At 38.8% G+C, this 24,969-nt stretch overlaps 3 protein-coding genes across 4 annotated transcripts; 1 reads left to right on the top strand and 2 right to left on the bottom strand.

Moving 5' to 3' along the window:
- The first annotated feature begins 29 nt into the window (after positions 1 to 29).
- ccdc90b (coiled-coil domain containing 90B) lies at positions 30 to 3,865 on the top strand. Its single transcript, XM_017719889.2, has 9 exons — positions 30 to 458; positions 542 to 661; positions 2,253 to 2,356; positions 2,439 to 2,540; positions 2,705 to 2,746; positions 2,894 to 2,965; positions 3,048 to 3,101; positions 3,245 to 3,359; positions 3,594 to 3,865. Exons 1-9 carry the CDS (start codon positions 356 to 358, stop codon positions 3,647 to 3,649), a joined length of 768 nt encoding a protein of 255 aa, XP_017575378.1. The 5' UTR covers positions 30 to 355; the 3' UTR covers positions 3,650 to 3,865.
- Positions 3,866 to 4,578: 713 nt separating this feature from the next.
- Positions 4,579 to 16,040, bottom strand: pcf11 (PCF11 cleavage and polyadenylation factor subunit). The gene is made up of 16 exons (XM_017719873.2): positions 15,658 to 16,040; positions 13,281 to 13,406; positions 12,829 to 13,011; positions 12,548 to 12,730; positions 11,167 to 12,137; positions 10,716 to 10,896; positions 9,783 to 10,020; positions 8,140 to 9,593; positions 7,962 to 8,028; positions 7,733 to 7,846; positions 7,534 to 7,654; positions 7,237 to 7,420; positions 6,971 to 7,126; positions 6,735 to 6,827; positions 6,600 to 6,635; positions 4,579 to 5,535 (listed from the first exon to the last, which is right to left on the bottom strand). Exons 1-16 carry the CDS (start codon positions 15,823 to 15,825, stop codon positions 5,320 to 5,322), a joined length of 4,491 nt encoding a protein of 1,496 aa, XP_017575362.2. The 5' UTR covers positions 15,826 to 16,040; the 3' UTR covers positions 4,579 to 5,319.
- A 1,455-nt stretch (positions 16,041 to 17,495) lies between these two features.
- ddias (DNA damage-induced apoptosis suppressor) lies at positions 17,496 to 22,153 on the bottom strand. Of its 2 annotated transcripts, XM_017719874.2 has the most exons (4): positions 21,800 to 22,153; positions 19,689 to 19,850; positions 19,463 to 19,568; positions 17,496 to 19,377 (listed from the first exon to the last, which is right to left on the bottom strand). In XM_017719874.2, exons 1-4 carry the CDS (start codon positions 21,913 to 21,915, stop codon positions 17,638 to 17,640), a joined length of 2,124 nt encoding a protein of 707 aa, XP_017575363.1. In that variant the 5' UTR covers positions 21,916 to 22,153; the 3' UTR covers positions 17,496 to 17,637. The 2 variants fall into 2 exon arrangements, with proteins under 2 accessions (XP_017575363.1, XP_017575364.1); XM_017719875.2 differs by lacking the exon at positions 19,689 to 19,850.
- Positions 22,154 to 24,969: the final 2,816 nt, after the last annotated feature.

Below are 24,969 nucleotides of genomic sequence, written 5' to 3'. Positions count from 1 at the left end.
GAACTTTATTTAAAAGCCCGGTGCTGCTAAAGGGAACGCCTCCTTCCGGCAGAATCACCAAACGGCACCAACAAAACAGCAAAACAAACTTGTTAATCGCCGTAAAAATTGAGCTGAGAAAAACTCTGAGTTGGACGTGCTGGCTGTGCAGACCCGAGGTTGATTAATTCTTAAAGAAAAGCTTTGTTAGGCAGAACGTGTACCCTTAGCAGTAGCAGTCCGCTAACGCTACTTCACCTCAAACAGCTGTAACTTTCAAAAGTTTACGGGCTGAACTGTTTTAGCTTGCTTTTCACATGATTCAGCAGCGACTGTAACTGTACCTAATCTGGAAGTCGTTTATTTGTTTTGAATCATGGTGTGTTGGGGGGCTGTTGTGCGGAGACACGGCGCTGGTCTCTTCAGACGGCATGCCTCATCACCTCTTCAGTGTCCAGCAGTGGGTAAATATCAGAGAGGTGAGTTGTGTTGTGCTCTTAATCTCTACACATTAGACTGGATACTGTGTGTCAGTGTGTGTTAAAGACTTGTTTTTTGTCAGGACTCCATCTAACAAGCACGGCTAAGACGTATGATGTACGCAAAGTGGAGCTCACGCCTCTTGAGCAAAGGAAACTGACATTCGACAGCCATGCACTTGTGAAAGAACTGGAAGCGAATGGTATGTCCACATACTTTTCCTCGTGATTGAAAAGGGCCAGGGAAAGTCCCAGGGAGAAAACTACTGTATATCACTTTTATTTAGACTATTAGAAAACCTTAGACTCACTTCTTTTGCAGGGACTTTTATTGTGAAATGCAGGGCTAAGTTCTTTGTTTTCTGAGTTCATTAAAGCTGAATTTTATATTTGTATTCAAACTCTTAAGTATACAGTGTTTACACCTCCAGCTACACTGCTGGATGCTGGATGTTGGATGTAGTAGTACCAAGGCAACACACTGACATACCACTACTGTGCTAGTGCTCCCAAATAATGTGATGTGGTCAGTGGTGGTCTTATTGTCTTATTACTTTCAATTGAAGGACCTGTCAGCTCAGTCACTGGTAAACATACAATCCAAAAGTATTCACTCACCCATCCATATCACTGAATTCAGGTGTTCCAGTCACTTCCATGGCCACAACCAAGCACCTAGACATGCAGACTGCTTCTACAAACATTTCTGAAAAGGGTGGGTCTCTCTCAGGAGCTCAGTGAATTCCACCACGATAGGATGCTACCTTTGCAACAAATCCAGTCATGAAATTTCTAAATTTCTAAATATTCCACAGTCAGCTGTCAGTGGTATTATAATAAAGTGGAAGCGATTGCAAACAAACAGCAACTCAGCCACAAATGGGTGGGCCACGTAAAATGACAGAGCGGGGTCAGCAGGTGCTGAGGCGCATAGTGTACGGAGGTTGATGACTTTCTGCAGAGTCAGTCGCTACAGACCTTTGAAATTCATGTGGCCTTCAAATTAGCTCAAGAACAGCATAGAGAGCTTCATGGAGTGTGTTTCCAAGGCTGAGCAGCTGCATCCAAGCCTTACATCACCAAGTGCAATGCAAAGTGTCAAATGCAGTGGTGTAAAGTGCTGCCTGTGGAGACGTGTTCTTTGGAGTGACGAATCACGCTTCTCCATCTGGCAATCTGATGGACAAGTCTGGGTTTGCCGGTTGCCAGGAGAGCGGTAATTGTCTGACTCCATTGTGCCAAGTGTAAAGTTTGGTGGAGGGGGGATTATGGTGTGGGGATGTTTTTCAGGAGTTGAGCTTGGCCCCTTAGTTCCAGTGAAAGGAACTCTTAATGCTTCAGCAGACGAGATTTGGCACAGTTTCATGCTCCAACTTTGTGGGAGCAGTTCGGGGAAGGCCCCTTTCTGTTACAACAAAGCAAGGTCCATAAAGACATGGATGAGTGAGTTTGGTGTGGAAGAACTTGACTGACCTCAACCCAATAAAACGCCTTTGGGATGAATTCGAGCGGTGACTGTAAGCCAGGTCTTCTCGTCCAACATCAGTGTCTGACCTCAGAAACGCGTGAACTTGTGGAAAGCCTTCCCAGAAGAGTTGAAGCTGTTATAGCTACAAAGGGTGGGCTGACATCATATTAAACCCTATGGATTAAAAATGGGATGTACTTGTAATGCAAACTCATGCGTGTAAAGGCAGATGAGCAAATACTTGCAATGTGGCAATGTGTGTGTGTATGTATATATGTATATGTATGTATGTATGTATATATATGTATATGTAATGTTTTGTTAAGGATTTGAAAAGAAGCAAGCGGAGGTGATTATGACCGCACTAGTGACTCTCACAACAGCCAACATGGACATTGTGTATAGAGATATGGTCACAGGAGCCCATCAGGTAAAGGAAATAACAGCTGTCATTCAAAACAGTTTTACTTATTAAATGTGCACAGTATTCTTCATTGTCCTTTCTGTTTTAGGAAATTGCCCTGCAACAAATTATGTCTCATCTCGATTCTATTAGGAAGGACATGGTTATTCTGGAAAAAAGTGAATTTGCCAACTTGCGCTCTGAAAATGCAGTAAGGTTTCTTATGGATTCTTTATAAATGAGAACATCATAAACTTCACAGTGTACATTCTTTACGTTAAGACCTAAATTCAGCTGAAAACAGAATACATTCATTTGTTTTTGAAGCATTTTGGAGTACTTAGACTTTAAAGTGACTCCGTTTTTTCTGCTTAGAAAATGAAAATTGAACTTGAACAAATCAAGAACAGGTTACTTGTAAGTATCATTTTTTATTATAAAAAAGTTCATTTTATTATCATACGTCTAAATAAACATGCTCATAATCAGTGTTTTCAGTCAGTCATATGTCTTTTACTGGAGCTTTAAATATTATGTACTGTGTGTTGGAATAATTTGTTAAAGGAGGAAAGTCAAAAGATTCGAGCAGATGCCAAGTTGGACATCAATCTAGAGCGAAGCAGAGTTACAGACATGGTTGGTAAATGTATAGTTTTATTCATGAACATTTAACATCAGATGTTTATGCAGCAAGTTTGAACAGTTTCTTATCCATCAGTTTACAGAGCAGGAGAAAAAACTAATGGAGATCAACACAGAGTTCCACAAAAAGGTATAGTTTTGAAGGTTGGAAACATGTTTTTAAAATATTTTAAGAAAAGCTATATTGATAAAATCTAAATAAAGTAGCTAAAATGTCAGATTTCATTATAATCAGAAATAGATGGTTAAACATAGTATGTTGCTGATGTCTAGAATGCTGAAATTGAAAGCGGTGCTGTAGAAACCACTAAGAAAATTGACATAGAAGTGGCTTCATTGAAGACTCTTCTGGAATCACTCAAACTTCAGACTGTCCGATATCTTGCAGGTATGTAGAGATTCCCATTAAGCTGGTGGGCTATCTTTATATTGTTTGGTACGAAACTTGACACTGGCTGTACTGAACTAACTGAAACTAAGGTGAAGCATATGTTTGTCATTATTAAATTGTACTTCATTGAAAAGCTTAGTATGGTCAGAATTGTACTGACCTTTTTTAAATCAATGTGATTTTGCTCACTGTTAAGATTACAGAATAGCAATGTTTTTATACTTTCTACAGCATGCATCTTCTCCTGTTTGGCAATTGCCCTGGGTTTCCATCGCTTATGGAAGTGAATAAAATCAAAGAAGAAACATTTTCTGCTAGCATTTAAAAAATTTGTTGTAATATTGTATGGTCATGATATGTTTACTACATATCCCAATGTCTTTGTAAGATGTGTAAGATGCTTTTTTTAATATATATATATATATATATATATAATCATAATTTTGATTGTATTACATTCAAACCAACCTTTTGTCTTTCCATTGATACTATGTACAATCTTGTTTCCCCAGTAAAATGTGATTGTTCTAGCCAATGAGTGGTGCATTCTGTGCATTTTCATTACACTACCTCTATATATGTCACCCTTGTTTCTTGTTTAATCAGATACCATCCTTTCAAACAGTGTTTATACATAATTAATTAATATACATTTGCTGGACTGATATGCTGTTAAATCACTTTGTTAAGAGCGTTTCATCCAGTAGATGGTGCTCAGAGCCAATGAATTTCATGTAGATTTTCAGAAGTACTGGCAACAGAGCATGATCAGACATCTTATCAAGTGGCTGTACAGCACAGAGCACATCAATATTGTCGGGAGAAAACCTCCTATCTCCAAAACAGTAACTTTACAGAAGGAAAAAATACGTTTTACTTTTAATGTGAGTCAGTGGAGTCAGACATCTTTCCAAGTAATTTTGGGTAACTTCATTTTGTCCATTCACCATGAAATTTACGCACACTAGAGTCAAAAACTGAAAGACAAGATGGACTTTTTTAAAATCCAAAAACAGCGATATGTATAATACTTCCTTAAGGTTTCATCTGAGATCCATTTACTAAATCAATGCCACTAAGTACATCAAGGCCAAAGAGCAGAGTCAAAAGAATTTTGGGGGTGGACACATCCTGTAAATGTAGTGGTTCTTCACAACCTATGAGGGGATGCTGCTCATATTTGAGTGTTGTGCTGAAATAAAATTCAGACAAGATGTTTATCAATAACATCGACTCTTTATTCAGAATAAAAGGTGAAACATGTTCAAACAGCACACAGTAAACACTTTTCACACAAAGACACTTTTTTTTTTAACTTTCATTTTATTGAATATTCAGTATCTCAAGCAAACTGCCCTTTAAACCTCTGGAAAAAAAGTTTGTTTTAAACTTAACATTTTATTAATTAGAACAAAACATTAGTAAATGCAGTGGGTTTTTGACATGTATTTACACACTTAAGATTCAGGAAGCAAAAGTAAGATTATTCCTCATCCTTAGTAAATTCTATCATTAATAAATTAAACCCTCTGCCTTGAAGGAACTTCGCTCTACTGAAATGAGGCATTGTTGAAAAACCAATGTGTTCCTTTTATAAATTATTTAGTTGGTGTCCATTCCTCAAACAAAAAAAAAACCTGTACAAATGTCTCATTGAAGAAAAGAAAATTTTTGGGAGGATTTAAATCCAAAGCCTTGTTTATCAATATTACACAAAGAATACCAAAAATATTTCTTTATTTATAAATTAAGCTGTACACACATTTTCCCCCATCATACATCTCAAAGGGCATTCAGCAAAAAACACCTGGAATAAGCAGGCAATTGCAAATACAAAAATGTATTTATTGTATGCATGGCTGAGGACCCTGCCTCAGTGCTGTTCTGTATAAAAATATTTTTCCTCAAAGCACAACTTAAGTAACCACAAAATGAGGAGGTGTTAAAGCAGCACTGTTTAAAAAATAATTGCACTAGTTGTTTGTGACTCTCCTTCCAACTTCACCTGAACCTCCTCTTTTACCGTTACGGTATCCATGTTTTCCTCAGCTGGCTCTTCTTTAATACTGGAGCATGATGCCTCACCTTCCCTTTCTTGTTTTAAGAAAACATTTAAAGGGTTTTCAGTGAGCATCTTATTGGGCGATGGCGTGCAATCCACAAAGGAAGATGTCTATGGTGTGTTGGTTTAAATAAAAGACAAAAAGAAAAAGAAAAAACAAGTTATAAAGAGGCTTTGAATAAAGGATACAACACCAAAAGCCCCCCCCACCTTTAATGACCCTCTAGTCATTAAAATTGAGGTTAAACTTGGTGCATACAAATGGCCATTTGATACAGACACAATGTAATCTGCTAAAACTGAATTTGAAGTTGGTGTTATGGCAAAAATGTAATCACAATACACAATGTACTGAGATTTTTCTGACCATTTCTGAGGTGGAACAGAAAGAATTAAATTTTAACATTTTAAAAATACTATCAAAAACTATGAATACAATAATTTGCATTCAACATTTCCATATGATGTGCTGCACTAAATCCAATTTAACAGGACTAAAGCTCTCTTTGTAATCAAACACCACTGCAAAGTGCAAATACTGATATCCACGATATGCTTGCAAAGCACAGGGTAACATACTGACACTGATAAACACTCACATTGCTCAGCTCTACAGCAGTTTAGTCATTTCTGTGCTCAAACATATCTTAACACACAAAACCTTATAAACCTGACAGAGCAGGCAAATCTTTAACTGAAGATAAGCACCCCTTTAGCCCACTAGTCATGCTAACTTGTGAAGCTACATTAAACAAACTTTGATAAAACAAAACAGGGGAGAATGAAGGCTCTCACCTTACATTCGTTTTATTTATATTTCCACAAACCACAAGCTCAGACCTAATATCTCTGTGCCTTTTGCCAATTCAGGAATGGGGAAAAAAGATCCACATCCAGTTCTCCTGATTATGTTAAGTGTAAAAAAAGTCAAATCTATTTTTTTTTACTGATCTCTTAATTGAAAACGTGTTTTTTTTTTTTGTTTTTCTTGAACATTGAATAAGACATTTCCGTAAAAGTTGCTATACCAATATTCAGCCACACATCTCTACAAAGATTGAGAGCTTGAAAGACGTACTGACTACTAAAAGCAGAAGGTAGTAATGTAACACCAAATCATAATACCATTAAGCATGTACTTGGGACAGTGAATCAAATCTCAAATAAACACTTACATTTTTGTAGTCTTCATAACATGAAGGGTGATATGTCTAAAGAAAGAAAGAAAAAAAGAATCATCACTCTGGTGTCATTTCTAACACATAAGAGCTAATGAAAAAAGTATTTGACATGCTAATTTAATTTCATACCTTCCCATCAACTCTCATGGCATTTTTCAGGTGCCATTCCTCCTCTTCTTCCTCCCAGTACATCTCAAACTGCTCCTGGCATATCTCACAGGACTAAAGGCAAACACAGACCAAGATGATGTTTAGACGATGTCATTCAGTTTTCAAAACAGTTGCCCAATCTGCATCACAGTTCACTCTCAACATTTTGTCTTATCATTTAACTTTGACAAATAAAGACTTTAATTCAGACTTACTTCATCAACAACATCTGGGGCAGCCTTAACACTCTGGAATTCCCTCTCTTTTGCTGCTTCCTGGGTTTTCTGTACAACTTCTTCATTCACTTTTTCAAAGAACTGACTTTTTGCCCTTTCCTCAAGATCAGCAATTTCTTCAAATTCAATCCAGTCCTAAAAACAATCAAATCTTCTTTAAGTCAAGTGGTCAGTGAAGTTACTTCTTAATAATGGGAAAAAAATCTGAATGAAGAATAAATAATAGGTGTTTGTGCTATGCTCACCGTCAGACTGTAGTACCAACGCCGATGTGTCACTTTCTTACTGATATCTTTCTCAGAACGATTTTGTCTGTAGTGCCAATCCAAGTGATCTGCATAAACATCAGTCTGGGAAGCAGTAAAGCGCATCCCACAGGAATAGCACTGGATTCCAGTGTACAGTTTAATGATGACACATTCATGTCTCCTGTAAAGTGAAGCAGAAATTACATTCTTTAATTCTGCATTGGTATTAGTAATTCCTGTCAGTTTTGTGCATTATAATCACATTTAAAAACAATACTGAACAAATTAACATACTGTTTCATGTCATCTAAAGCAAAGCTAGTCAGATCAGGGAGGTTATCATCTTCCTCTTGTTCCTCTTCCTCTGGTTCCTCCTCTTCTGGTACACTTTGAGACTGCGGTGCTGTTGTGGATTCTGAAATGAAAGCAAATATATGAAGCATAATTCAGTGCAAACAATGGATAAGAACAAAACAGAGAATGAGACACTTGCCACTGCTTGAGTCTGCTTGTGTGGGCTTGATAATTCCACTGGATATCAGTTTAGCCAGAAGATCATTAACATCCATTTGGCCCAGATGACTCTCAGGCTGCACAAACTGGGAAACTGATAAGTAAAACACAAATTTTAAAACTTTTTTACAGCTTGCCATAAAATTACTTAAATTTAAGGTGCCAAAAAACAGTGCATTCAATAATGCATCATGACCAATATATCTTACTGGGAGGATTAAAAGGCACTGGGTTTTGTTGTATGAAGGTCTGAGTAGGAGCGGGCAACATGGCCATCTAAAAACAGAAGAAGAAAGACACTTAACTTCAAGACAGTCAGTCAAAAGTATGTGCATTCAACATAACAGGGACTCCAAGGCTCTGACTATTATTTTTGAGGTTACTCACAGGCTGAGTGGGGTTTCCAGTAGCAGTAAACGGAGCAACTGGCCTGTATGAATTCTGAAATCCTGAAGGTGTGGAGCCTGGTACATTAAAGTTTGATGCCTGTGAGACATTTTGTTGGATGTGAAATGGTTGTGGTTGCCCACCAAAAGCGTTTGGTGGTGCCATGTTGAAATTAGGTGGTGGGACACTCTGATTTAATACTGGGCCTTGACCCTGTGGTTGATCAAACATTGTCTGCCCTTGTGGTCTCAAAGCATTTTGCATATTTGGAGGTCCACGGTATCTTGGAGGACCCTGTGGTGTGTCAAATCTTGTCATGCCAGGAGGCTGCCCATCAAATCTCATGGGTGTTGGTTGTACTGGAGTGTCAAAGCGCATTATGCCAGTCTGATTTCCTGGCCCTTCAAGTCTCCGCCCCTCAAAATTACTTGGCCCAGCAGGATACCTCATTGGGCCATCAAATCCTCCAGGTGGGCCTGTTGGTATGTGAGGACTTTCAAACCTTGTGGGGCCATCAAATCTATTTGGCTGTGCTGGATTATCAAAACGTATTGGTCCTGGACCATCAAATCTTACAGGACCTTGATGTCCCACTGGACCATCAAAATGACTGGTTGCAGGTCCATCAAATCGTCCGACACCATGAGGCTCCCCATATCTCCCTGGTCCATGGGGCACAGGCTGGTTATCATACCTTCCAGGGCCTTTCAACAGTGGGGGTCTTTCAAACCTGTTTGGTGCATGGGTGTCATACCGACCAAGTCCATCGTACCTAGAGGGAACATGACCACCAGGTCCATCATATCTTCCTGGACCTGTATTTCCCTCATATCTTCCAGGAGGATGAGGTCTACAAAGACCATCGGCTCTTGGCTGTACCATATGGCCATGTGGCCCTTCAAACGAAGAATGGGAACTCGTGTGTCCATCAAATCGTGGTGGGATGGTCATTCCATCATGCCTTAGAATATTTGCCTGTGTGTTCGGCCCTTCAGAAGAGTGAGGCGGTGTGTGCCCAGGAGATTCAACATGGGTTCGCCCACTTCTTCCTGGTCCTGAGATCATATCATGCCTTAAAGGAGTTTCTAAACTTAGTGGACCTTCACTGTCTGGTCCTGTGCCAGAGTGAACGCTGTTAGGACTTTCAAACCTGGGACTGATCTCTCCATCATCAAACGGCTCCATTTCCATGGGTGGTGATGACCCTTCAAATGGCACAGCAGGAGATTTCCCAGAGATTCCATCACAGTTTACTGGACTTTGGGAACTTCTGATAACAGGTCCTGTTCGTGATGGTGGTCTGTCATTCCTTCTAGGATCATCATGCCCCGAGAATGGTTTAAGATTATCGCTGCCCTTTTTGTGTGCATCTGAGGTCTCGCTGAGTGGATCTTCTTCCTCAAGTTGTGGCCTGTGATGAAGCATGTTCTCACTCAGAGGTGGGTTCTGGTGAACTGTAATTAATATAAAATGTGTGTCAAAAATTAGAAAGGTATACAATTATAAAATGCACTTTTCTAAATTGAAGCATCAATTACAATTAGTGTCAGTACCACAGAAATCTCCCAGGTAATACAGTCAGCATTTCAGTTAATTAGTTAATATAAAATCTTTTGATTTCTATAAAAAATAGAAAGCTTTACCTGGACGCTGCAGCTGGGTTCTTCTTAGCTTAGATTTGTGCTCAAAGTAAGAAAGCTCAGCATCAGACATCTGTCCATGAGATGGTCTTTTTGATGTGTATGAACCATCATCACTTGAACCCTCCCATGAATCAGAGCGCTGTCTTTCTTCTTGATATTGAAAAAGCTGCTTGATTTGATGGGCCACATTGAGGAAGTCATCGTGTGATAGCTCTCCATCAGCCAATCTCTGGCTAGCCTAATGTGTGCGTGGATGAGGGGGGGGGGGTTGTAATATTATTTACAGTATTTTCTGATGCATACACAAGCAATTTTTCAAGTACCTAACAAAATAAAGAAAGTTCACTTTTCACTGCACTGGTTACTTGAATCTTTCAGAATATACTTTGTTCTTTTATATGCTTTTTTACAACTTAACCTAGCACCTGTGTTTCAAAATGTGATCTCAGAGCTACAGGTACATGAAGGGAAAAATCAATCAAACCTATCATTTCACAAAACAATTGTTTTAAACTGTATTTTAAAATGTTTTATAACAATTACTGCATCTAGCATATAATGTATACCTCATGGATGTTTGTACGAGTGCAATTTTCATTGAAAGTGCCCAACAAATAAACAAACTTCTAGCATGAAGAAATTTTCAATACTTAAATGTAAAGCAAATCAAACATGACATCTAAAGGGCAAACAGGTGAGCATAACAGAAAAAAAAGGAAGGTAACAAAGAGCGCACTACATAAAGTGACACACTGCTCTATTTCTCCTACAAATTTGCATTGTTTTGGTAAGGCATGGTAGCAGTTGGCATGTCCACATTCATAAAAGAAAAGGAAAACATTCTGACAAATGTTTCAACAAATTTCCTTAAGGAAAAAAAAAAAAGCAAAAAGGAGACCAGGTAAATTAACTGCAATGAATGAACTGCAATACCTTTCGTAAAAGATCTCTTTTGTTGGCAGAATTAAGCACTTCTGGTATTTGCAAGTTGGCATCAACACTTAGCCGGTGCTGTTTTTGAGTTCGTGGTGTGGCAGGTCTTTGATTGCTCCAAGTTTTATGCCTTGGAGGCCCAGGTTTGCCATGCAAATGATCTGGCTCAGGTTGTTTAAGACTATGAATAAAAAAGAATAAAACAAATAAATAAATAAAAAAATGCACAAACATTTATGCCTCTACATTACTATGTATATTCTACTTCAGTGTTAAGACATTATCAGAAAAATTATATTTCTGGCTCAGAACTAGAAAATTAGCCAGCTTGCTACCAATGGTGCATTTAATCTAATTAAATGTACATTGTCCAGGACATGGGCATAAAAATAAATATACATTCACACATCAATAAATAAATAAATAATATAATGACTAGATTACTACTTACAGTTTATTTTCTTCCCATCCACTCCTCCATTTCTTGCCATCTTTTGTACTCTTATGCTCTGCAGGTGATGCCCTCTGCGTCTGCCCCTCTCTGTGCTCAAGTGGTCTTTTTAACCGCCTTTGTTCAGCAATACTCTTCTTAGGTGTATTTCGGTCCTCTCTGACATTTGATTGTTGGACAGCGTCTTCACTGTGTAGATGTTTGCTCAACTGCCTACCCTTTCCAAATTTTGAAGGTGGAGTGATGCTCCTTGCTCTTCGCTTTGGAGATCTCCTCTCTTTTCTTTTGGGAGAGTGTGCAGCTGGTGAACGAGATCTGGACCGAGACCTTTTTCTGAGATTAGCTTTATTCACTTTAATCTCTTGTTTCTGAAAAGTCTCAAGTCTTTCATGCTTATTCAGAGACCCATTTACAAGTTTGCCTCTTGAGTTTGCGGATCTCTGCTGTTCAGTGCCTTTAAGAGAGTCATCTCTTTCTTTTTTCTCAGATCTTTTCTTCTCCTTCATGTCATCCTCTTTCGGGTCAGCCTTTTCATGGATCTGCTTCCGCAACCTTGGGTCTTTTTTATTAACATCAGATGTCTTTGTGTGTTCGAGTTCAAAATCTTTATTTTTATTTAGGATGCCTTTGCTTGATGGTGACACTGATTTGGATTTTGCTTTTTCCTCAGTTGCAGAGGTATCTTTTTTCGGTATCCTCATTAGCTTACTTGGTCTTTCTGTGGATACAGGTCTTTTTTCAACTGCATTAACACTTGCTGTGTTTTGGGTCTCTTTCTTGTATGTCGCTTGTTCCTTTGTATTTATCGATGTAGTAGTAGCTCTGTTTAATCTTGGATCTCTGGTTGACATCTTGTCTGCTGCTGCTGAAGGCCATGATTTGTTGTATGATGTTGGACCTGGCTGACTGCCAACTGGAACAGGATCAAACTGGACCTGAGCACTGGCAGGTGGGTGGTTCGTACTGGCAGCCTTGAAGAGAGATTAAAAAAAAAAAAACAAAAAAAAAAAAACACATGTATGTATAACTCATTTTTAAGGTTTGCAGGTGCACGAGTTAAAAAATAAAGTAGAACTGAGATTGAAAAATCCCCACTTTTACACAACTTCTTAAATCAGCTGCAAAGCACAAGGACTGACGTTAACAGACAACACTGAACTGCATATCAGGTGCAGAAGAACCCCCCCCCCCCCCCACACACACACAAAACAGGTGCATATAAAAAAGTTCTATTCTAAAAACCACAGTAAACATATGCCACTTCTAAGATTCACCATGGGCTCATCTCAGACCACCTCAGAAACAAAGTTTAGTAGGTGTGCCATTTTAAAACCAATTTGTAACACCAAGTACTCAAAAAAAATACCACAGTTGAACTTACCAGTTGGGCTTTTGTTTGTTCAAGCTCAAGTTCTATCTTCTTCTGCTGAAGCTCTAGCAATTGCTTTTGCTTAGCAAGCAACTGTTGCCTTATTATCTGTTCTTGTGTCAAGCTCTTCTCAACCACTGTGGGATGAACCTGAGGCTGTGGTGTAATGACCCTTGCAGTTGCTACTTCTTCAGTCTACGCAAAGAGAGAACATTGTTTTTTTTGACATTGTGATTAACTGTTCTCCCATGCAGATAAAAATTCAGAAGTAAAACCATTTTTTGCATGCTTACTGGCTTTAAAAATTTGGGATTGACATGGATACTGGCATTCACATTTGGTGGCAAAGGCTTAATAGGCCAAGCAGGATCAAGAGCATTCACACGAACATCTAACGAATACAGCTTCTTCAAGGGGAAAATTTCATCCCAGGTGGAACGCAATTTGAAGAGACTTTTTCTAGTGTTCTCATCCACCTAGGGCAAGGCAAAAGGAAGAAAGAAAACGTCTGACTATTTCTAGCAGAAAAAGGCAACCAAATACTTGAATACATTACCATAATTTAAAAATGGTACATTTCATTTTACTATACGTCTCCGTAACCAATAATAAGGCCGTTGTTAACCTTCACCACTTCAACATTACTTAATGGACTGTTTAACATGTTAATTAGACAAAACATGAAAGTGCATTAACTTTAATTATTACCAAAATGTATCATGGGCAGATAAAAAAGGAATTGTACCTTCTCAAAAACACATATAAAGGAAGTGACAAGGTTTTTAGCAAACACTTCAAGGTACTCTCCTCCAACATTCTTCACTATGGAATCCACTAAGTACAAAACAGGAAGCTTCTCAGCAGGAGGTGCCTACAGTGATAGAAAACTGACAAGTTTAGTGCACAACATGAGAGAAATGTACAGTTACAATGTGATAATCCATTTTAGTGTGCGTCCTTCATCCATTGGTGATTAAAAAAAAAAGTTGAACTTGGCTGTGTGGAAAAAACCCAAAAAGGACAAAAAAAAAAAAAAAAAAAAAAAAGATGCAGGCTTCTTTAGGTTAATTCTGTTTTCTTCTGAAGTCCTTTACATTTAAAAAAAAAAAAAAAAAAAAAAAAAAAAAAAAAAAAAAACACTCCATTTTAGGGGAAAAATAAAAAGTAGAAATCCAGTGGGGAGAGAACATGTTCACATGAATACATGGCAACTCAATCCCCATGTATTGGTTCAAAACAGAAAAAGAAAAAATATATACTCCACTGTGGAAAACCCCTCCAAGGATTAGTCTTCAGCGATGGTATTCCAAAGAAGAAATATGCCGAATGGATGTCCACATTGTTGGCTTTTATTAGTTATTAGTAAAGTCATTAAAAAATTTAAGTAGTGCTCTTTAAGAGGAAGGTCTTTTAAGGAAATACAGGGAGAAAAGGCAAGATTTTTTTCCCCATTTTAATGTGTCTGAATGGACATGGTCAAACTTGACGTTATTTTAGTCACCAATCCATCAATGCAACAGTGAGCTTTTAACAATTTAAAATGATAAAAAAAAAAATTAAAAAAATAAAAGTCCATTGCACTTTTAACCTAGGTCTGCTTACTGGTTATTTGCCTTGTAACTCAGGAAATTTTAGGAGATGCAACCATTTTTCACTCAGACCAAAATGGAATGATACATACCCTGATTCAAGAGGACAATTAACGTTTTAGATTAATCTAAGACACTAAATGTTACACAGATGAGGCAAAGTTTGACCATTAAAGTGATAGGACCACTGATCATAAACAAACTGAAAATTACAGCAAAGTGTTTCCACAAAAAATTACACTGGTAAAGAAAGACAAAAGCACATTTCATATAGTTTATTGTCACATTTATATACCATTCAACAACAATGAAATCAATATAGGAAAATTACTCAGCAATCTAAACACGCCAAGAAGCCTTTATTTGTAAATACAAAAAGACAAATGGCCCACATAGCTAGATCTCCTCACTTTCATGGACCACCAAAGGGTGGACTTCAAGACTCATCTCACATACCAAATTTGATTTTTTTAAGCCACATCTTTACATTACTTAACATTAAGTACTTTAATTTTTTTTATCACTTATCAAGTCAGAAAGGGCCTTAAAACATTTCATAATTACAGTTAGGTAACGTCCCTACAGTGAGAGGCAGCTTGGAGCAAAAGTAGCCAAGTTATTTGACTACCATGCCTCTGCTCACCATTATCCAGCACAGTTACTAGTTACCAATATTAAATTAATTCTATTAATAAACTCGCAAACGTAACCCAGACTAATATTAGAGCACAACGACTAACTAACCCGCCATATGGCCAAAATAATTATGTAAGAGATAACGGCGGCACTTCTATGAAGGCCTGACCATCTTAGGCCATGCAGCCAGCCAACGTTTGCCACTAATCGCGCAGATAGGCAATATGTACCAACAACCAGGGCAGAAAGATAACATTTATTCGTCAAAATTACTTAAAGCCGCTGGTAAACAGGAATAACTTAAGCAAAGCGGTTTGCGTAGCATGTAATGAGATCTACGCAGTGTTCGCGACTGGGCAACACGATGTAACGTTAGCGACCCAACGTTCAAATAGCCAACTAGCGTGCTAAGGTGACACGCTAATTCATGGGCTTGGGTTTTACGAACAAATACGGATAAATATTACATATGTGACAGATAATACGAGTTTTGATGCACCTCAGTACACTGCCGTACAAATACTTAACGCGATGCATCAATAAAACGAGTGAATGAGAATTTAAAAAGATAAAATAAAAGCTTTTAAGCTAACTAGCTAGCCTGTTACCTAACAGCTTGTTCTGAACCAATCAGCCAAAAATATCTTAGCAGACATTGTTCATTCTAACAGTTAGCTAATAACTAAAAGATCGTTTCAGTTGTCGGGTTTAGATGGCTAATCTCAGCCTACACATCGTGCTGTAGTGCTGGGCTGCTGGCTGGCCGCCCGCCGTGGTCAAGGCCTAAAAAGACACGATTAGCTGACCGTGCGTGGCTGCTTAGCTAACAGCTAACAACGAGGACAATATGGCTGAAACAAAACAAACAACAACAAAAAAAAATATTTTCATAAAAACCTTGGCAATTTGCGCTTCAATTATTGCGACGATATCCTTGGTGAACTGTAGATTCTCTTCGGCTAGGATGGTCAGCATGTTGATGTGTGGTTTGCTGTTGAAAGTCAAGTCTTCCAGAGACGACTGGTACTCTCGGCAGGCTTCCTTCCTCGCAGCCTCGTCCGACATCTTTGAGTCGGCTTTGTGAAGCTGGTTTCCACCTGACGTCTAGAATAAACGGGTACAAACTCTGACACAGTCCATTTAAACGTCGGTCATTTTTCTTCTTTTTTCTTTAAAGGCGCTTCTCCCACGACAACGCTCGACTTTTTCCTCCGAAATGTTGGTTTCTACGAGGCGCTAGAAAATGTCCGTCCTCCTTCAACAGATGTGTGCGTCATGAAAAAAACGGTTTGGGGCGATCAGTACGTCACCGCGCTGTGATTGGCTACGTTTGGGTTGCGTAAGCGTTTTGAAGACATAAGCAGTCTGAGTCACGGCATAAGCAAGCTTTCAAGCCCTGCACAGCCCGATGAATCATACACTGCTGTGTGCAATGTTCATTTAAACAAGGAGATTGTAGCTTTGGCTTAATTCAGACTGAATAATGTCCTCTTACATTACTGACAACTACAAGCGGTTCTTTATCACCAAACTATGACACCACAATAACTGGAAAATGTGTAATACAATTCTATTCTGTTGATGTTTTACTGTAATCACTAGATATTCGACAAGAATGAACATATACACACATACACCCCTCCAATCAGAGTCCACAGCGAAATGAACCAAGTGCAATAATGCTGGTTGAACACATAACCTAAAACTAACATGCCAAACCATTAATCAAACAGGCTACTCTATTGTCAAGCTAATGATGTGTACTTTTCTTAATCTTAGACAATTTCAAAAGTATTTCCAGCCTATTATAATGTAAAATTGACATTTCTACAAACATAAGACCTTTTCCCCCACACATATCTGCTTGTTTTATGTTTATCTTGTTATGGCTGTCATAAAAAAAATCCTAATCTCTATTCTATTCAGTATTCTGCACTGAACCACAGGTAATACACGCAAGTTTATATAAGTCTATATACTGTTGGTTGTCTCAGACTCCTCTCCAGTTAGTGGTTTATGTTCTGATCTTTCCCAGTCAAAATGATCATTATGCATTTTCAATTGGGATCCACTAACAGCAGGGAACAACTACTCTGTGCCATTTCTGCAAGTCTAACTTCTCCTGTTTAGTTCTGCCAATACTTCCATGATACTTGGTACAAGAGAATTTATTTCAATAGTGCCAGTAAATACAGGCTTTTGAGAAAAATTATTTCTAAATGTATAAATGTAACAACTGCATTGCTTCAAAGTTTTCAAGTTAAGCTCAAGATGATAACAGATTTTATGGCAAACATTAAAAAAAAAAATATAATAATCACATTTATTATTTCTTAATTTGTAAATATGTGTTTTGATAATGTGATTTATAATAATCACATTATCAAAGCATATTTACTTTCAGGAATGTGTTTTAGAAAATGATTATGGCTTTTTGCCCCCAGTCATTTGCCTATGGTACAAAATCACATTTGCAAGCAAAACATGGAACTGGGTTTTGTCCCATGACTGACTATTCAAATTCCTTTAAATTTATAACAAGGGTTACTGTGGGGTAAGCACATCCAGGACCAAAATATTTACTCTTGTGATCACCTACAACCATATATCTAAAACCATATTTTAACATCTAGCTGTAGATTTAAAAGTGACTGCAATTTTAAACACTTTAATAACTGGGAAACAACTCAAGAGTTTGTGACTGGAAGACTACAAAATAAACACTGAACAAGCTCTTTCTTTTCAAAGAAAATTTTATCAGTAGTGATTTCTTTTGGTCATAGCTGTTCATTTACAATCTCACTTCATAGAATTCTATACACAAAAATATATACACCAGTGAGGTTAACAGAGTGTAAATTGCACTGTAGAATTCTCTTAGAATGAATTAGAAAAAAGGTCTCTGGACCATTCATTAGTGTTGGTGGGTAAAGCAGAGTCATGTTCTTCATCCCCTTGTACCTCAGAGGCACCTGATGAATGTCTAAAGTCAGAATTCTCAGACACAAAATCTGAACTCTGGATTCGATTAAATTCTGGTATTACTGTCTTGGATTCTTGAGAAGTATTATTGTAGTTTCCCAGGACTCTCATACTAGTTGTATGAGTCTTTGTTTTTTTGGTACATGGTGTCGCCGAACATTTTCTGCTGAGCGTATGCCTCTGTCCATCTGAGTGGCGATAATATGAATGAGCAATGGGTGTTGACTGCAGAGAAGGAGCAAAATTGAAGGAGGTGAAAACCTCATGCTCAGATATGTTCACGTTCAAGAGCCAGTCTTTCTTGATTTCCTTAAGATCTGAGACAGCCTTATTAGTTACATCTTGTATAGTCATGTCTGCACTGCTTTGGTAAAAGAGGTCTGCTGAGCAATTGTAGGCATCCTGATGACTTTGACTTTCTTGCTCTTTCATGCCTTGACTCTGAATTTTAGGACAAACTACATTATTTACTTGTGTGACATTCTTGTCTCTTTGGTAACACTGTAACCTGAAGGCCATGTTAACAGGGCTCTTTGTCAAGCTATTTAATACAGTGTCCTTTATATCGCAGCCCTCAGGGCCCTGTGACACTTTTGGTGTACCAGGGAGACAAGGTTTAGATAAAGAGAGGATTTTTCTCTTTCGAAGCATTTTTTTCAGTGACCTTTCATTCCTGTTAGCGATCACACTGGTGATATTGTGCAATGGTGTGAAAATATCATTTGTTTTTTTGGGTGTGGTTTGCTGTCTTTGTGTAATGCACCTACTTGCAGGTCTGAGTATATTCACATTAACTGCCTTTGAAGTTTGAGGCACTATGCTGACAAAACTTCCTAGACTTTCTGATAAAGGAGCATCTTCTAAACCAAAACTTAAATAGTGGCTGAAAAGTGATTTTTCAAAATTAGATGCATTGCACTGTGTGTCAGCTAACTCTCCTGAAGACCAGTGATTAAAGACTTTAGGCTGATGACCACAGGACGTAGTGTTCACGGGGCCTAGGCTCTCATGTGCAACAGAACTAGTCAGGGCTACTGGGGAGTCTAATTTATTAGCTACTGGAAATGATGTGGATGAGAACTCACATAAGCTAGAATGTCTGGTATGTGCGCCACCTCTTGATTCAGCATATCTGGTATTTCTGGTACTTTTTACACAAGCTTCTTGGCTCTGGGACAATAAAAACTCTTTTGTAGGCCATCCTGGCTCAAGTTCAGGCCATGGTGTATGCACATATTGTGAAGAAATGCCTCTGACATCACCCACGCTGATCTGTTGTAAATTGTGTCCTTTTGGGTTTTCTGGAGAGAAGCATGAATCCATTTCTGATGTTGGCTGCCATAGCCGTGTAAGTCCTCCACTGCTGGCTTCTGAGTCTGTTACACATAAGGGCAAAGTGTACTCAAAGCTGTTGACCAGTGAATCTACCTGCTGCGACTGACATATAGCTTTGTTTGATGCAGAACAACTTGGGTGGGAATTTGCCTGCAAGAGGCTTTGCAAGTAAGCAAAAACTGTCATTCCTAAAAAAGCTCCATTTGGAGAAATGATTTGACAAGCCACAAACTGTGCAGATTCAGCACTGGAACCCACTGAATCACTGAGCAAGCAACCCTCTGTATCAAGACCAGAAAGCTGTAAGACAAAAACACAGACAAATTAATAGAAAAGCACTGTCTTATATATGTTATAAAAAACCTAGCAGAACAGACAAACACACCTTAAATCCAAAAACAAAGCTTTTTCCAATAAAACAATCTTCCACTGCTTTGGTTAGTAGCTGCTGTAAACTCTGTGGGCCTTCTGGTTTTTCAGACTCAACAAACCTATAGAAAAAAAAAAAAGAAAGAAAAAAAAAAAATCATAAAATACTAGCAAAACCTCAGCAAAATTCAAGTAAGAAATATTTACCATTTTAACTGCTGAAATAATGACTAAAACCATACCTCTGCAAATCACCAGCGGAAATTCCAAAGAAGGAATTTAGACAACCGCCAAAAACTGTCAAGCCAAACAGATTTCTGCCTCGAGACACCTTAAGTGACAGTCTGTATCTGTAGTCTACATTTTGTACTTCACATGTGAAGCCACATTTGACACATTTGCTTCTGCAAAAGACAACATGCACACTATTAATATTGCTCCACATCTAACCTCTTTTTTCTGATTCAATCACTGCACTTACAGAGGTGTGCATTCATTATTGCGATAAATTACAACACTATGCTTTTCTGTTGTGCATACCGTCAGTACTTAACACTGAAGAACTGTTTCATTATAAAAACAGCATAATTGGTCTAGTTACACAGACTCAGATAGACTTAAATTAAGTAGAGTATGTTTAAGTTTCCCACTGTCAATACGACAGTCTTCAATGCTCACGTTGGCAATGACCGTGAGACCTGGAGAGGCGTGATTGGGAAGAAAGGCCCTGCCCTGATCTAAACCCGAATGGTGAATTGTTATTGGACTTTTGTGCAGGCATGGATTGTCCATAATGAACACCAATTTCAAACACAAGGATGTTCATAAGTGTACATGGTACATGGGTCAAAAGTCAATGATCGACTTTGTTGTCGTTTCATCTGACTTGGGACCATATTCTTCTGGACACTAGGGTGAAGAGAGGTGCTGAGCTGTCAACTGATCACCATCTGGTGGTGAGTTGGATCAGATGGCAGGGAAGACTGATGGTCAGACCCAGCAGGCCCAAGCGAATAGTGAGGGTGTGCTGGGAACAACTGTCGGAGGCCCTTGTTTAGAATGATTTCAACTCCCACCTGGATGGATGTAGGGGACATGGAGTCTGAATGGACCCTGTTCAAAACCTCCATTGTGGAAGCTACCAGGCGTAGCTGTGGCCAAAAGCTTGTGGGTGCCTGTCAGGGCGGTAACCCAAGAACCTCCTGGTGGACACCAGTGGTGAGGGAGGTCGTCAAGCTGAAGAAAGAGGCCTTTAGGGACTGGATGTCCCGAAGGACTCCCGATTCAGCAGACAGGCTAAAAAGGTGGCAGCTGCAACAGTGGTAGGAGCAAAATCCAGGGCATGGGAGGAGTTTGGTGAGGCCATGGAAGAAGACTTTCATTCAGCATTTCATACAGCACAACTGTCCGGCAATAAATGCATGAGGTGGTTCGGATGCCCCCTGGATGCCTCCCGGTGGAGGTGTTCCAGGCACGGCCTACCGGGACAAGACCCCGGGGTCGTCCTAGGACCCGCTGGAGGGATTGTATCACCAAGTTGCCCTGGGAGCGGCTTGGGGTCCCTAGGAATGAGCTGGAGGAAGTTGCGGGGGATAGTGTCACCTGGAATTCTCTGCTCTCTCAACTGCTACCGTGACCCTATCTGGACTAGTGGTCGATGATGATGATGATGATGATGATGATGATGATGATGATGATGTTTAAGTTTGAATAAAACCTATTTTACTTATTAGTAGCACTACTAGATTGGATTGAGTGTGTGTTAAATTATCATGTCACATATCACATATTGTGGGCAATGTCTCCATGATGTTATACTTCTGCCAGATCGCCGACCCCTATGCAACTGTGCATTTCAGTGCTGAAAACAGTGGCTTAGACTGTTAGTAAACACCATCAAACTTACTGTGATTTCAGAAATGCAGATCAGTGAGCTGATTAAGTTAGACCTCTTGACTTACTATTAAACTATTAAAAGGTCTGAAATGAAATACTGCTCTTTCTACTGAACTTAGCTCTCTGTTAGGCCTCATGTAGTACATGCTACGATTCTGAACAGGAGGTTGAAGGTGGTTTCCTATTCGACAGCGTCTTCCTCGAATTTCCGGGTCCACCTTAAACGGTGCTGTATTTTGGCTATATTATTGCGCTGTATAATACGCGTGTAATATATAAACAATGTTTTAAAAACAGTTCACCAGGTAAATGTTAGATATGCACACATATAGGTTAATTCTGCTACTGTAAGCTTTCATAGTAGCATTCTGAACTTTAGAAGGCTGGGTTAACATGCCAGCTGAAGGGCTAAATGGTTTAGCTGTAGGTGAAAAGACAGCGTAGTAACGTGACCTACCTCAGATCGGACTCTTCAGTTGATCTGGACAAACAGAATTTACAGCATGGATACACAAAACGAGTATCCTGAAGCGAGATTACAGTGCAGCTAACCAGGACCTTTTCAGAGCCCATTCGGAAGGAAACTCACTTCACTGACCTACATAAACAGTCAACGCTACTAAAACCTCAGCGCTCAACAACACATTAACGAACTGCTCTCACTTTCGCGTTTTATCGGGACGAATTCGCAGAAATACCTCGGTCTTACAGGTATATTAGCTACATGCAGCTAAACTTATCGGACCAGCTACGCTGTCGTAAGATTTGTTCGTCTGTTAGAAACAAGGAAAACATTACTGAACCTTTCTTCTGTTCTATGTTAGTGAGGATTTAATGCAGCAAGCGTTTATATCGCCATCTGCCGGACGGGAGCTGAAGCTGCATGTGCACACTGATCCGCTTATGCTGGCGCGTGGATGCACGCTGATTCTGGTGAAGTGGAATTTGCTCAGCATATTCATGCAGAAATACAGGTCAGCGAGCTGATTAATCAGTCAGCTGTTTTATGAACAGCTGCTCTACATACTTGCACATATGCACATTTAACTTTCATTTTTCTTTCAACTTTGCACATAAAACTACTTTTTTACTATTGTTTTTAGTGTTATTCTTCTATTTTCTATTTTCTTCTAAGATTATATTAAGATTATATTTGGTGAATGGAGGAACAGCAAAGTAAGAATTTGTATCTGCCTGTTCTGCTGTTGAATCGAATGAATCTTGAATTGAATGTTAAAGCCTAAGTCCTCATTGCCACAAGGCTGGAGCTGGCTTCTGATTCAGTAAACGTAAATGTATTGAACTGAATGTAAGTTCTTCAGGAGTTTCATATTGAGGTGTTGTATATCAAATCTGACAGATTTTTAGACAAATCAATAAACACAAAGTCCCAACAAAGCAAATAAGTAGAAAGCATCATATTCGATGGTGTCTCTGATTCCACACCTTATCGTATGGTGTCATTTATTAGATGACGTTTCTACAGCAATTACGAGGTAAGCTAAGGTATACAATACAATACAATCAATCCCCATGTATTGTGTTGTGCAACGTTCAAAAACAAAACAAAAAACCTACAAACATTTCATTGTAAAATATATTATTGTAATTTTGTTCATAATTCCGCATTTTATAGGATTGGAAGGCCATAGGAAACCGGCACGAACTCACTCTTTAAGTTGTAACCGATGCTGGACTATAAGACAGCATGACTTTGACAGACGCTCTGAGACAGACTCCGCTATAAAGCGCTGTTCCAACTGCCCCTGTGTGCTCGTCTAATCTCTCTCAGTTCAGAGCGTGTAAACGCGCCACCTGCAGACACCAGAGTATAACTGCAGCGTCATTTAAGGTGGAGCGGAAAACTGGAATAAAAAGAGTACAGTACGCCTCCTTCAGCCTCGTCTCATATAAAACCGAACCATATAGTCAGATATATTAATAAAGTAATAGAAAATGATAAATAAAGAACCAAGAAAGCCCAGAAGTGTTCAGAACACGATAATATAACAGATACGGAATGGTTAACAAAACATAGTTCTAAAATGTGCTTGCTTTTTTAATAGAAATAAGTTATTTGGTACTGACCACATCTAGTAGAGTAAAAAGACTGAAAGGCGATAACTGGTCATATGGCTAACAGGTCATAGGGCCGGGAGGGCTTAGTAGTAGTAATAGAGTTGCTTACTGGTACATTTGATGTTATATTAATTCTAATATTTCTAATAATTAGTTAGGATTAATGCGGGTAACACACACTTCGGACTTGACCGTTTAGTCAGAGCTAGTTATAGGTTCTGGACTCGGAACCATCTGAGCAGAGCATGTGTAACTACCCGGACAGACAAGACGAAACAGCGGCGGGCTTTTTAATGGTGTCTTGTTTGTTTTTTGAGAGCCACTTTAAACATTTAGATTTGTATGTTTATACGAACAAACCACTGGGTTTGCGATTGAGTTGTAATGCTTATTATGATGCTGAAAATAAGTGTAGCGATTGATGTAGCTAAAGAAGGTCACAGCTCTTCACTGAACTAGCTTAGCTAGCTGTTGTAAAACGCTGGTCTTTTCCAAAATTCGCTTTCGTGTAAAGAAGAGTTTCGAAAACAACTTTCATTTCAGCTAGCTACTAAAGAAATAGATGCAGTTTTAGATGCCAGGTTGACGTGATGAATAGTTCAGCACGGAAGAAGTTTTATTTGGGACAGCATCCTGTCATAAAGAAGAATGGGTAAGAAAGAAATGCCTGTGGATATTTAAATATATACGTTACCCTGGTGAAGCACTGCGAGCCGCACTGTTATGCAGAATTGTGTCATGTCAGTTCAAATCCAAGTTTATTTATAAAGCAAGAAATGCTAAATCCTTTAACCTGAGTTTAATCCAATATGAGGGGACTACGTGAGCCGTGCTCTGGGAAAAAGACTGAGAAGCTAATGCTAATATTGTAAATAAGTTTATTTTCCAGGATGTATTTCTCGTTGTTACTCTGATGGGCCTCTACCAGTAGTCATTTATCATGGTTATCATAATCGAAATACTTGCGCCCAATGACAGGCTGACTTTTCCTTTCTCCTATAGTCAGTTTTTTTATGTGAAATTGTACAATCTTATCATCTGTTCATATTGCTCTTGTTATCTTTGCTTTGCTATCTGGTGTTGACCAGAGGAGGAATTGTTTGCCCTCTCAAGTTTTTTTTCTTTTGTGTTTTGGGTGTTTTTTTCGGCTTGCACGTGAGAACTTTACCTGCACTTTCTGTAAAGCTGCTTTGTGACAACACCTTTAGTAAAAAGTGTTAGATAAATAAACTTTGTCTTGACTTGCTATTGCATATTTTCTACATAACAATGCAGCTTGCAGTATTTAACCATGTGTTTAAATTAACACAAAAACTCATGCACTGAAAGGCTGTTGTTTTCCCTTTTGTTTGTGCTCAGGTCTGTTTCTGACAGATTGCCTGCAGATGAGAAATCTACACCAAGACGCTCAAATCGCCTCCATCAGGCACAGCCCTCTGAAGCTGAAGTACAGAAAAGTGGAAGCTGTGAAGGTTCTTTTACTAAGGTAAAGCATTGATGTTAACCAGAAAAATCACTATAGTTCCTTTTTGCTGTCCTGACAGTGTT

This window comes from Pygocentrus nattereri, chromosome 16, assembly GCF_015220715.1.
Source record: "Pygocentrus nattereri isolate fPygNat1 chromosome 16, fPygNat1.pri, whole genome shotgun sequence".
Taxonomy (NCBI): Eukaryota; Metazoa; Chordata; class Actinopteri; order Characiformes; family Serrasalmidae; genus Pygocentrus; species Pygocentrus nattereri.
Note: the sequence above shows the minus strand (reverse complement) of the source record. Positions and strands in the feature narration are given on the sequence as shown.

Excerpts from the sequence above, each read along its gene's own strand:
- ccdc90b (XM_017719889.2), top strand. The coding sequence starts at position 356 with ATGGTGTGTTGGGGGGCTGTTGTGCGGAGACACGGCGCTGGTCTCTTC. Across the intron at positions 2,357-2,438 it reads TGGTCACAGGAGCCCATCAG|GAAATTGCCCTGCAACAAAT; the intron begins GTAAAGGAAATA and ends TTTCTGTTTTAG. Across the intron at positions 2,966-3,047 it reads GAAGCAGAGTTACAGACATG|TTTACAGAGCAGGAGAAAAA; the intron begins GTTGGTAAATGT and ends CTTATCCATCAG.
- pcf11 (XM_017719873.2), bottom strand. The coding sequence starts at position 15,825 with ATGTCGGACGAGGCTGCGAGGAAGGAAGCCTGCCGAGAGTACCAGTCG. Across the intron at positions 13,012-13,280 it reads TTATATGTGTTTTTGAGAAG|GTGGATGAGAACACTAGAAA; the intron begins GTACAATTCCTT and ends GCCTTGCCCTAG. Across the intron at positions 6,828-6,970 it reads CCCCAGATGTTGTTGATGAA|TCCTGTGAGATATGCCAGGA; the intron begins GTAAGTCTGAAT and ends GTTTGCCTTTAG.
- ddias (XM_017719874.2), bottom strand. The coding sequence starts at position 21,915 with ATGGGCTCTGAAAAGGTCCTGGTTAGCTGCACTGTAATCTCGCTTCAG. Across the intron at positions 19,851-21,799 it reads ACTGAAGAGTCCGATCTGAG|AAGCAAATGTGTCAAATGTG; the intron begins GTAGGTCACGTT and ends TGTCTTTTGCAG. Across the intron at positions 19,378-19,462 it reads GCTTTGTTTTTGGATTTAAG|CTTTCTGGTCTTGATACAGA; the intron begins GTGTGTTTGTCT and ends TTTGTCTTACAG.